Source organism: Bos indicus x Bos taurus, chromosome 5, assembly GCF_003369695.1.
Source record: "Bos indicus x Bos taurus breed Angus x Brahman F1 hybrid chromosome 5, Bos_hybrid_MaternalHap_v2.0, whole genome shotgun sequence".
NCBI classification, from domain to species: Eukaryota; Metazoa; Chordata; class Mammalia; order Artiodactyla; family Bovidae; genus Bos; species Bos indicus x Bos taurus.
The window spans coordinates 52,302,292-52,316,015 of NC_040080.1; the positions used below are offsets into that span (position 1 = coordinate 52,302,292).

The 13,724-nt window shown below is 42.2% G+C and overlaps 1 protein-coding gene across 4 annotated transcripts in view; it reads right to left on the reverse strand.

Annotated features, from left to right (window-relative positions):
* Nucleotides 1-13,724, reverse strand: part of TXNRD1 (thioredoxin reductase 1) — a 63,124-nt gene that overhangs the window by 24,755 nt on the left and 24,645 nt on the right. For all 4 annotated transcript variants that reach the window (XM_027541922.1, XM_027541923.1, XM_027541926.1 and 1 more), the window contains 4 exons: nt 12,109-12,228; nt 2,772-2,914; nt 2,269-2,384; nt 645-870 (listed from right to left, as the gene is read on the reverse strand). In XM_027541922.1, the coding sequence (XP_027397723.1) occupies nt 645-870; nt 2,269-2,384; nt 2,772-2,914; nt 12,109-12,228 (605 nt within the window). The remainder of the gene's footprint in view (nt 1-644; nt 871-2,268; nt 2,385-2,771; nt 2,915-12,108; nt 12,229-13,724) is intronic.

A 13,724-nucleotide genomic window follows, 5' to 3' on the forward strand; every position in this document is an offset into this window, starting at 1 on the left:
AGCTCATCCTTACTTGCCCTACAGGAATCTGTTAGAGATATGTCAAGTGATCGATTCTGTCACTCTTGTGTATCAGAACATTTGTGGTTAACAAGTACCGAATTTGGCATATTATTCAGCACTTTCAAAAGAACTGAAAAGAAGATTAAATAAGCAAAACAAGGCCAGCTGACATAACAAAATTCGATAATCATTTCCAGGGAAGCAAGAATAATACAGTACATCTGTGGACTATACTGTATACTAAGGAGAAACGTCTTTGAAAGAAAGAAAAAAAATCAGTCTAGTCTTAAACTCTTATTTAAATCACTGATGTGTAGGAAAAGAGCAAGTATTAATATAACAGGTCAAAGATAATAAAATAATGGAACACATAAAGCAAAGCATTTCAACAGAAGAGAATAAAAGATGGTAAAGTTGAAAGGGGAAGGAAATCATTAATCTGCAAATAAGAACAAAGCTATTTAGGTGGTAGGACCTATTTAGGTAGAAATAGTATATATACCTAAATCACACAATTGAGGAATGACAATATCCCCAATGGTTCATAATGCTGAAAGGAGGCTTCTTCCCTCACCCACCCCAACTCTCTCACCTTTTAATCTGAGTATAGAATCAACAAACCTCCAGGCAACCCCACTTACTTTTATTGGTACAAACTGTCTTATGAACTTGATACCATGTTCTTGCATATGTTCACCAATTTTGTTGGCCATGTCCTGGTCAAATCCTCTTAGGAGAATGGATCGTACCATAACAGTGACGTCTAAACCAATACCAGCAAGAAATCCAGCACATTCCAAAGCAACATAGGATGCTCCAACCACCAGGGTCTTACCCGGGCAATAAGGTAGAGAGAAAAGATCATCACTGGAAAAAAAAAAGTTTTTTTTTAAAGGAAGAAAAGAACAGAAAAATGTCCATATGTGTATAATGACCCAAATTAAAGTAGGTATTTTTACTTTCTTAAGAACAAGACATTTTTAGGACTAAAACCATCCTGATTAGCTACACACATAATATTTGAGGAATTTTTACAAGGTCTCAGACACTCTCCTTTCTCACCACTCAACTGCTGTGGGAGCAGCTCGAGCTTCCATGGGTGAGCACAGCAAACCATAGCAACTCTGACACCAGTCCAACTCCCAAACAAGCTTATTTTGTACTATTTGGAGTAATTCTCCACTTATGTGTTTAAAATCGCACATGTGCAAACCCAAACCCCACCCTCGACCCACCACTCCAGCTCTCTCTGAGGTGGAAAACCTGTGTTACTTTTCCTCAACCACCACACCAATCACCAACGGTGGGGAGAGAGGTGGAGAAAAGCTGTCAACGTGTGGGTTTTGTAATATAAAAACCATTCAAAGTAAAGCCTGACAAAATCTTCTAGCAGAGTGAGGAGGACACCAGACATAAGAGATCCTAAAAGTATTATTGGTAGACGAATTTTTAAAAATATGACAAGGGAGTTCATCTAAGACAGTGAAAACGAGAGATGCCAACTGAGCTATCCCGGGCAAAGGTTCACAGGATAAACTCATATTACAAAGGAAAAAAGCCTAAAAATAAATAGTAATAACATGATCAGAAAATAAGAAACTCCTGGGAAAAGAGCATCCAAGGAGACATATTTATCAACAATCTACCTTAATAACATCATAATTCAAAACTACTGAACAATAATGTCACCAGTATTTCCACTTGATGGGCAAAAATAAGCCGCACAGCAAAACCTTGCCTGACTCACTGATTTCAGAGGGTCCCTCTGCATTGACGCTGCACCCACTCAAATGGCAAAGAGTAAGGAAAAACTAGGGTTGAGAAACCTAAATGGCCTGTTATCCTCTAAGTTGTATAGTATCTACATTTTGCAAGGAAATGTAATCCTAATTTTGCAAGGAAAAAAAAAAAAGTACAGACATATGTATCAATTATTTTCCAAAGTATCTGTAAATATTCATCTGGGTTTTACATAGTATACATTTATAAGACATACTCACATACATATAAATTTCAAATATAAATATTGCAAGCATAACCTACATATGAGTAGAGATATTAACTCTGGGTGATAAAATGACCAATGTTTATAATCCTGAATTTTTTTAATGTTCTCTGGTTTAAAGTTTTTTCCTCTTTTCCCTAATTCCCTGTTCCTTTGGGCAAAAATGTCGTGAAAAACTTAAGTTCTAGGAAAAGGATTAAAAGAATTTGAAGAAAACAGAAAAAGCAGAAATCCTCTTTTCTCCCCCAATTTGTCCTTACCTGCTGATACAGTATTCTTTGTCACCGGGGATACCCAAATAACGCGGCCTTTCACCAGTGGCAATGAGAAATCTCTCTGCTGAGTAAATCTTCTCTTTGCCTTTGTTATTTGTTGCCTACAAAGGAACCAATATATCAATTTTTAATAATTTATTATCCTTTAGAATTGTCAACATTGTAATTCAAAAGGCTGTTAACTACAGTGACCAATTTGATCTTCCCAACAATTTGCTAATGCAGTGAGAGGTTGCTCAAGGGCACAATGCTAGGAAGCAGACATAGAGCCAAGATTCAAATCCTGCTAATCTGGCCCCAAACCCAGTCCTCTTATTCTTCACTACACCACAAGAGAAAGCCCCTAAGAAGTGACCACAAAATCACCCAACTGGATGGTCTGGGTGACTAATGTCTTTATTAGGATAATCACCTTCACTTTTTCTCCCCCAACAAAAGCTTAAAGATACAAAACCAAAAAAACCCTTCTTAGGCAGTCACACGCTTACCTTAATCCTGTGAGGCCCCACAAACTCTCCGTATGCGTTCTCATAGGTGACCTTTTTCTCCCGCAGAGCCACGCGGTAGCCCCAGTTGAGAGAACCAATGTGGTTCTGGACCGCCTCTGTCATTCGCTCCCAGTCATGTTTAACTGCACGAGAAAGACAGACACCATGCTCAGCTTCTCAACCGCCTGACAAGTACCAGTTCCCAGGAACTGGTTTGAAACAGCAAGACCTTCATTTCAAGCACATAAACAACCTTTTCAAGTATCTTCTCCCTTTAGAAAACTACCAAACAATTAATTAGTATAAAAATCCTGGAAATTTTTAAGACTAAAATAACTATACCCAAACTTTCTTCTTCTTCTTTTTTTTTTTTTTTTCTTTTTTCTTCTTTATCTAGAAACAAACAGGAATTTTACCTTGGACTATGAACACTGACTGCTGAGTCAGTGGGGTGCGTAAGTAAAAGACCTAGGATTTGGAATGTATATCCATCTCCAAGGGACTCTGATGTAGCCAGGTTTGGAGTACTAATAAGCTGGAAACAGTGTCTGGACCAGAGGCTGGCAAATTAAGGCCCCAGCAGTGAAATTCAGCCACCACCCCCTCTATACATGAAGCTTTACTAAAATCCAGCCACGATTATTTACTTCCATAGCTGAGCAGCTCTGACACAGGCCACAAGGCCCACAAAACCTAAAATATTTACTATGTGGCCCTTTACAGAGGTGTGCCGATCCCTGGTCCAGACAGAAGTTTAACAGTCTGCTTCATTATCTCCCAAACCTCCTGTCTCATCAAAGAGGAAGATTCTTAAATTCTATCATAAAATTAATTCTTTGAGCAAAGGCACTAATACTGAATTTCAATGGACAAAAACAAATCCTGTCATTCATTCATTAACAATTTCAACAATGACTGAAAAAATAGGACACAGGTAAAATCTACTCTGGTGGTAGAAGAAGGCAGGTTCTGGGCAAGCTGTGGTTTGGAAGGAGGAAGAAGAGAATCAACACAAATTGAAAGCCTCTAACACAGAAATGAGCAGTCTGAGTCCTAGAGTCAGGGTTAAGTAGCTTGGTTCAGGCAAGAAGTACTAGAATCAATTCTATGGGTACCAGCAGCCGGCCTCTGGAAGTGGGAACGACAGCACAAAAACTGGTTTGTGGCCTCCCAGAGAACAGATTATAGGGATTCAATTCATAGAACCAAAAAATGTCTGGAAAAACTGGAGCAAACCTTCAGATGTGAGTTCAGCTGAGGTGGGGGAACTCTGGAGGCCACTGTGGTCATGAGGCCAGGGGGACCAGGTGCTAGGGCCCAGCAGATGTTACAGAGAGCCTCGACCAGCCTGTCTGTCTGATGTCCATCCACCACCATGGAAATATGAGACAGGACTCACTGTTTCCCCACAGGAATGGAAGAGAATAGTATTAACTCACTCCCATGTGCCAATCATCCATATTTAACAATTACCAACATTTAACCAATCTCATTACATAACACGTCTTCTTTTTAACTAAAATATTTTAAGCAAATCCCAGATGTGGTTTTATCAGTGGTGGTTTTATTGGTAGTGGTTTTGGTTGTCACTCTGATGCAACTAGGAATCAAGATTGCCAGGAGAAATATCAATAACCTCAGATATGCAGATGATACAACGCTTATGGCAGAAAGCAAAGAAGAACTAAAGAGCCTCTTAATGAAAGTGAAAGAGGAGAGTGAAAAAGTTGGCTTAAAGCTTGACATTCAGAAAACTAAGATCATGGCATCTGGTCCCATCACTTCATGGCAAATAGATGGGGAAACAGTGGAAACAGTGTCAGACTTTATTTTTTTGGGCTCCTAAATCACTGCAGATGGTGACTGCAGCCATGAAATTAAAAGACGCTTGCTCCTTGGAAGAAAAGCCATGCCCACCCTAGATAGCATATTAAAAAGCAGAGACATTACTTTGCCAACAAAGGTCCGTCTAGTCAAAGCTGTGGTTTTTCCAGGAGTCATGTATGGATGTGAGAGTTGGACTATAAAGAAAGCTGAGCACCAAAGAATTGATGCTTTTGAACTGTGGTGTTGGAGAAGACTCTTGAGAGTCCCTTGGACTGCAAGGAGATCCAACCAGTCAATCCTAAAGGAAATCAATCCTGAATATTCATTGGAAGGACTGATGCTGAAGCTGAAACTCCAATACTTTGGCCACCTGATGCAAAGAACTAACTCCTTGGAAAAGACCCTGATGCTGGGAAAGACTGAAGGCAGGAGGAGAAGGGGATGACAGAGGATGAGATGGTTGGATGGCCTCGCCAACTCGATGGCCATGAGTCTGAGCAAGCTCCGGGAGTTGGTGATGGACAGAGAAGCCTGACGTGCTGCAATCCATGGGGTCTCAAATAGTCGGACATGTCTGAGAGACTGAACTGACTGACACAGGGATGTCCTGTGACGCTATCTTCTACCTTGGTTCCTTACAAGTAGGAGCTGTCCAGCATAGCATGCTAATAACACGCCCAGGGAGGAACAAGATCAAAGGCAGAATTCACTCTGAAATTTTACAGTGGTAGAAGTACTAAGTGGATTCTGCTCTGCCAATCTTACAAGAGATACCATATTCGAAAAGAAGACACAGTTGGGATTAAGTACCTGTACAAAAAAATTACTTCAATGACAGAAATTCCATGATTAGACCTAATTCAACACTAATTCTATTGTTAGGGACAAACTTTGTAACTGTTAGGCCCCATGTGATATCCAAACTCCTCAAACCCCTTTTCTCTACCTAAGTCCCTTCATCCTCGGGTACAGTAGGCAGGCACCAATCTCTAGTGTGGTTATGCTCAGGCAGAAGAAACGAAAAAAGCTGCAGCCCACTACTTTGGGATTTAGCATCAAGATACTCTAGCTGCTCCTATGGTCCTGGTCTTGCATTTCATTCTGAGAACTGAGTTTCAGTCTCACAAAATCCAAACTCCTACTTTACATACTGCTGGTGGTAACCGGATTCCTGTTGGACTGTGGGTGGTTACATGAGCAGAACCCCAGTTCTCTAGGGCTGCCCTGCTTTCCAGTAATTCCCCAAATCCCCCACCTTCCTGCATTCCCATATACCACGTGGACACTCCCCATTCCTAAATAGCCCTCGCACTGGCACAGCCCAGCACCTTCCCCAGGCCTCCCGATTCCACTGGCCTGGTCAACCAGCGGTAACCTAATACTGACCCTCTGCAATGCTGATTCCAGCTACCTAGGCAAGGACTGTACTTCACCTGGGTGCGCCCTTATGCCCATCCTGGCAACTGGGTCTTAAGCCAATTCTCTCATGCTCCTGAACCGCCCCTCACTACTATACACCCCTAGGTTCGACAACAGTATTCAGACTAACAGAGCTACTAGCATCCTTTCATCTTCATTGCACCTGCTCACTTACGCCTCAAATACCCTGAAGGGGCACAAATTCCTTCCAGTATATACACAGGGAAATGAAGGATGGATGGATGACCTGCCCAGGGCTACACGGTAACTCACAGCAGCACAGACACACTGTACGTGAACCATCAGCTGAGCATGGTAAGAGAATACATGCATCCAGAAACTCTGCAAGCCCCCAACTGCAAACCAATAATTGTGCTTTCTCTCTAAGGACAATGGGATCCTAAAACTTCACAAATGCTCAATTTTTTAAAAGGTACATTTAATTCTTGAGCACAAGGGAAATCGAACAGATATATCTGAAGAAAATACGAAGCCAGTAAATCTTCCAGAAAGGACCAATTCCTCCAGTTTACATAACTGAGCTCATGTAATTTTTCTCTTATCACAGTCTCATCTCAGAGCTTTCAGGAGAAGAGCAGAGCACAGGCTGAGTCCTGGACAAGTCACCCCCCTCTCCCTGCCTCCCACCCCATTACAGGCAGATTCAGCTGTGCTGCCTGGTTCAGGTCCAAAGGGCCTTTCCTCCCTCACCAGGCTCAGAGCTATTTGCAGTGTCAGAGAAGACAGTCTTCCAAGAAAATAGAAGCACTGTTCTTTGGTCAAGGGCATGAGATTAGATGTGTTTCTATTTGAAAATGCAAAATAAGCATTCACGCCTCATCTCCTGGGAACACGGAGCAACAGCCTCTAGCAGCTTCTCATTTGAAACATATACCTCCAGTTTCTTTCTTCCTCAAAGATCTAATGATAAAGTGTTTGTCTAAGTCCACTGTATCCTTCACCACCAACATTTTAGCACAAAAAGAAGGGTGGCGATGACTGCTCCGTGGGTGGTGGATCCCGGCAGGCCGGGCCAGCCACTCCCACAGCAGCCAGCTCTGGTCCCCACAGAGAAGCCAAAGTTTGCTTCAGAAGGCACAAGGAGTAATGAGAAAGACAACAATAAAGAAGCCACCACGCTTCCACTTAGGAAGAAGGAAGGGATTTAAATAGAGGGCACATCTCCCATCAGAGACTTTGGGATTACTGTCCCTGACATAGATCTACAAGAGGTGGATGGTATAAAAATACAAAGTATATTTCTATCTTAAAATCTGGAAAAGGGGAAGAAACACGAAAGAGCTAAAACTGTTAAATTAGTTGAATAAAATAACTTCTGTAGAGATACACAAGTAAGATAACTTTTGAGTTGGTTTATGTTTTAAAATTCAGAAAGCTCCTGCTGATTTTACTGTGCAGAGCTGCAGTACACTGGTAGTGGCTGCTTTATCACCTCATCTCTGTACATTTATTAGTTTCTTATGTACTTTAGAAATAAAGTCAATGTAAATAAGTAAAGCCAGTTCTTATTATTGTTACGTGACAACTATAAACTTTTCTTTTGCTGGAAAGAAGATCTGTCAATTCACCAAGTTATATTTCATCACTCATTTGATTACTGAACTTATTAGAATTATACTTTGCTGACCCTGTTATTAAAATTTATTCTGCAGAGGCCTATACTTATCTCTTAAAGATTCTAAAGACCTGTTACATGTATTTTCCTACTTTTCTTACCAAACTAAGCTATTCTGTTCCACCTACTTCATTTTTCTTGAGTTGACAGTTTAAAGCTAACATCAACTACATACCAATTTAAGTATGAGACCTCCCATGAATGAACAATATTTTAATGATCATGAGTTGTACCTCCCCAGAACTATTATTGAAATTTAAGGGCCACTGACATTCACTATGAAGAAGAAGACACTATATAGAAATTATATTACCGCATAAATCAAAATTTGCTTGGAACGACCATGCATTTTCCATCAAACTCTAGACTTTTTCAAATTAGTATTCTTGTTACATGCCCTTCTCTTTGAGGGAAATAAATTGGTTCAAACATACAAATTTCTAAAGATCCACAGATGTTTCTCTACAACCCATTAAACAAAGAACCAAGAAAAGTGCCGGGCAGAGTCTACTCCAATTGGCTGACACTCTGAAGGGAAAAATTAGAAGAAGAAGGTCCAGGAGGAAGGGACTGAAACTAAGGCTGGCAGGTGCTGGCAGGTATTTTAATCACATTCTCAGGAAAATATGGACAAGCATGTTGTGTGGTTTCTAGCTAGAAACTGTTGAGGAAATAGGACAGCGCTAGCCTCATGTTGCTCTTTTTATGGAACAGACTGGAAATTCCTGGAAACCACAGCTACCTTGGAGGCAGTACAATTAGTTAGAGGAGTATGGGCTAGAAGCTAGACACATCCTCCTAGCTCTGTGACATTAGGCCAAGAACCTTATTCTAACCTGGTGGCCATGCAAGGGAGCTGAAAGTGCTCACGTCTGCTTCTTGGGGCCTGTTACCTAGGAGTGACTCAGATATTTTCTGCATTTATTCCCCGTTTCCCATGCTTAGACGGTAAAGCGTCTGCCTACAATGAGGGAGACCTGGGTTCAATCCCTGGGTCAGGAAGATCTCCTGGAGAAGGCAATGGCAACCCACTCCAGTATTCCTGCCTGGAAAATCTCACGGACGGAGAAGCCTGGGGGGCTACAGTCCATGGGGTCGCAAAGAGTCGGACATGACTGAGCAACTTTGCTTTGCTTTACTTTTACTGTATCTAAAAAGCCTTTTACAAAAAAAGAAAAAGGCTTTGACTTTGTGGACCACAACTCTGGAAAATTCTTAGAGAGATGGGAACATCAGACCATCTGACCTGCCTCTTGAGAAATCTGTATGCAGGCCAGGAAGCAACAGTTAGAACTGGACATGGAACAACAGACTGGTTCCAAATACGAAAAGGAGTACGTCAAGGCTGTATATTGTCACCCTGGTTATTTAACTTATATGCAGAGTACATCATGAGAAACACTGGGCTGGAAGAAGCACAAGCTGGAATCAAGATTGCTGGGAGAAATATCAATAACCTCAGATATGCAGATGACACCCCTCTTATGGCAGAAAGCAAAGAAGAACTAAAGAGCCTCTTAATGAAAGTGAAACAGGAGAGTGAAAAAGTTGGCTTAAAGCTCAACATTCAGAAAACTAAGATCATGGCATCTGGCCCCATCACTTCATAGCAAATAGATGGGGAAACAATGGATGGAAACAGTGACAGACTTTATTTTTGGGGGGTCCAAAATCATAGCAGATGGTGACTGCAGCCATGAAATTAAAAGACGCTTGATTCTTGGAAGAAAAGCTATGACAAACCTAGACAGCATATTAAAAAGCAGAGACATTACTTTGCCAACAAAGGTCTGTCTAGTCAAAGCTATGGTTTTCCCAGTAGTCATGTATAGATGTGAGAATTGGACTATAAAGAAAGCTGAGCACCAAAGAATTGATGCTTTTGAACTGTGGTGTTGGAGAAAACTCTTGAGAGTCCCTTGGACTGCAAGGAGGTCAAACTATTCCATCCTAAAGGAAATCAGTCCTGAATATTCATTGGAAGGACTGATGCTGAAGCTGAAATGCCAATACTTTGGCCACCTGATGCAAAGAACCAACTCACTGGAAAAGACCCTGATGCTGGGAAAGACTGAAGGCAGGAGGAGAAGGGGATGACAGAGGATAACATGGTTGGATGGCATCACTGACTCAATGGACATGAATTTGAGTAAACTCCAGGAGTTGGTGATGGACAGGGAGGCCTGGTGTGCTGCGGGGTCACAAAGAGTAGGACACAACTGAGCAACTGAACTGAATTGTATTTAATCCTCACCACACAGGCAGTAAACAGCAAAGTCAGAATTACCACCCACATCTGTCTACTCTAATAACCTATACTTCAATGAGGTGAAGAAAGGATCTTATCCCTGGGGGCCCCAGGGAATGAAGTCTCCCTGAGAATACTCGTAAAGAGTGTGTGTGGAAGGACAGGGGTGGATTACAGATCTTATGAGAGTGGTTAGCAAATAAAATGAGTGGTTCTTGGGTTTTCCTCCCAAAGACCCAGAAGGGAAATTCGAGTGTGGCCTGCAGACTGCACATAGAACTTGCCCCTTTTGGGGAGAGAATGGTGAGGAGAGGTACACACAGACCAAGGTCAAAAGCTCTGAGTACTTGCTTCTACAACAGCTCCCAAAACCTGGTCCTCTAGAGGAGTTGCCACTGAAGCCATGAGAGCTGAAAGAAGACCACTTGTGTAAACCCCATGTGTTTTGAGGTCAGAGAGACTTGCAAGGCTCCTCTGTCCATCGAGATTTTTCCAGGCAAGAATACCAGAGTGGGTTGCCATGCTCTCCTCCAGGGAAATCTTCCCAACCCAGGGATCCAATCTAGGTCTCCTGCATTGCAGGCAGATTCTTTACCGTCTGTGTCACCAGGGAAGCCCAAGAATACTGGAGTGGGTAGCTTATCCCTTCTCCAGGGGATCTTCCTGACCCTGCAATCAAACCAGGGTTTCCTGCATTGCAGGCAGATTCTTTACCAGCTGAGCTACCAGGGAAGCCCTAGTGCTGCCAATTTCTTAGCTATGATATGGGGGCACCACTTCACACCCCCGCTCGAGCTTCGGTCTGCTTGTCTGCCAAATGGAACAACGGGATCCCCCTTCAGGGACAGCAGGCTCATACATGTACTGCAATAAGATGGAATGGAGAATATGGAAAATGATCTAACTTTAACATGACTCCTGACCTGCAGGACCCCAGTGAAGCCATGAGGCGGGTACTGAGGAAAGACAGGAGCTTCCTCTCTGCTATAGCTATGGTCTTTACCTCCTCTCCCCTCTTCTTCCTGCTATCCCAAGAACCATGAAACATCTGTTCCAACTTGCTCTCAGCACAACTGCAGCTCACTAAGCTGGTCCACATTCCTCCTCCTACCCTTATCCCAAACCACCCAGGGCATTCAGCCCACAGCAACTATCTGCTTTTTGTTCCCACATGCTCCCTGCTCTAGAGATGCCAACGTATTTACTATTCTCCAAGTACGAACCTTGTTCCTTTTCTTCTGTCTAAAGAACGGACTATCCTCTCCTCTGCTTATTGTCAAGGACACAACATCTAAAAAGTCATCTCCAGTCACCTCTTAAATCATTTACTGACCCCACCTCTGGGCACCCAGGGTACTTAGCTGGTGTATCAACGATATTAGCACATCGATGAAAACAGAACCTGTGAATCTACAGATTTGTATTATTTATATACTTCCCCAGCACAGAACCAAGTGCAAATAGTGGGTAAGCAATAGTAATATTATATAACTTCACTAGGAGGATTTCTGAAAAGTCTACTGAAAAAATCTAACTCATTAACTGAAAGGAGATTCTGTTGTGAACTGGGTACACTGACAGCAGGCTCCCAGGAAGGAACGAGTGGACCAATGGCAGTCTCAGGCACTCAGACACGGGAGTAAGTAACTTGCAGGGTAGGCGGGGTAGAGGCGAGAAGAGAGGTAGACCATCAGCAGATTACGTGATACATGTATGCTCCATTAGGTTGAGGCTCCTCACTGCCTTTTTTGTTGGGCAAGAGAAAAGGATGTGGTTTCCATGGTACTGTAAATATTTTTAATCCAACAAAACCCCCTTCTCAACAAATAACCCTCCCAAATATCAGCTCATTAAACAAGACTTCTTGGATGAGAGAAAAATAACAGCTTCAAGGGAAAGCAAATGTAATTTGCATTTCCATAGGAAACTCTAGAATTATGAGAATTTCTTTGAAAGAATTCTGGGTTTCTGTTATAAAAAGATATTCCAAGTACAATAGTTACTTGGAATAGTTACTACACAGCCAACAAGACACAGGATAACCACACTGTTTTTTTTTTTAACCACACTGATTTTATCCATTAAAAAAAACAAATAGAAACAACTTCCAGGTTATATGCTAGTCTCGTAAGAATGGATGGTGCACTGCAAGATCCCAGCTCAAGCCCCTCAACAGCACAAATGGAAGAGCAGCTTCCCCCACGTACCTGTCTCCTCGACGTTCCACCCATAGTTTCGAGAGTCTCGTAGGGCTTGACCTAACAACGCTGCTTGGTGCATCAATTTTTTAGGTATGCAACCCACATTCACACACGTTCCTCCAAGACCTACAAAAGCATTGCAAAATCAGTTTATAGCCTGATGTACAATCCTCCAAAGAAAAGGGCCAATGGTTATTATCATTATAAGGGAGAGGGGAACTTCCCCATCTACCCCTCTTCAGTTCTTGTGGTTAGACAAACAAATCTGACATGAGACAGATCAACAGGAGAAAAAGAAATACATTTTAATTTGTGCACATGAGGCTTTCATAGAAATGGGACCTAAGAAGTAGCCAAATGAAACAGCTTTTCTATTTTTTAGACAAAAAAAGAATACATTTGTGAGGAACTGACAGGACAAAGAAACTGACATTTTGGGTGCTCAATTAGTTAAGAATCAAAACAGAGTATGGGTTTGGGATAACAGGTAAAGAAGTAACAGTTTTCTTTACATTAGGCTTCTCAGCCCCGAATTCCCTATCTTTTGTGAAAAGGGTGTCTTTCTACTTCCTTAGATGTAGGGAGTGCACCTTTCATGCGACGTACTTCCTGCTTTCAGGCAACAGAAAGGAGGGCCAGTGTCCCACTGGTCATTTATTAAGTAACTTTAATTCAAAATAATCAACGTGCCATAGTGCATATTTTGGGTGGCCCACTCTAAGCCCCAATGCTATTCTATGAAACATCGCAATTCATTAATGTAGTCAACACTGTTTATACGAGTTTATCCTTAAGTCACGACATTTCTAAGATCAGAGGGCCTTACAGACTAAACATGGCAAAACTGCCCTAAAACGAAAAGGAGCAGACTTCCACAACTTCCATGTACTTCAAAAATTCATAATTAATTGACTGCTGATAAAAAAGCCAGATATTGAGACTTTACTTTGTGTACAACCTTATACTTGCCACTAAAGGGCATGGCTGGACTGCAGTGGGTCTGAAACCACATGCAAAGTTTGGTAAAGGGGATTTCCTGACAGTCCAGTGGTTAGGACTCCACACTTAACTGCTGAGGGCATGGGTTTGATCCCTGGTCGAACTAAGGGAACTAAGATCCCACAGCCACACGATGCAGCCAAAAAGTAATAAAAAAGTCTAGTGTACATGACCAAATTTTCACAGAGGTGGTCCACAGCCTTCACTGATTCTCACCAAAGGATTCATAACACTTTGCCTGTCCCTAAAAAGAGTTAGTGTCCCTGAACTTAAAGAACATGGTGATAACCTGTCTCCATTAGAACATAATGTAAGCAGCCAAAATGGAGAGGCACCCAAAATGCCAAGAGTGCAAGACGGCAGAGGACTGCACAGCTTGGGAAACCAGCAGCCCTCCAAGGAGAATGCTGGTTGAGTGGCACCACAGTGTGTGAGCTCCACAGGCCAGCAGGACTACATCCAGCACAAGAACATGCCTGACAAGAGGTGACACCTTAACAAGTACCCGATGAATGAATGAATCAGAAATTGTGACACTGGCTTACCCAGACTTCCTGCCTCCTTCTAATTTCCACAGCCAAGTCATCTTGATGAAATTTACCTATCACATTGCTCCCCTTCCC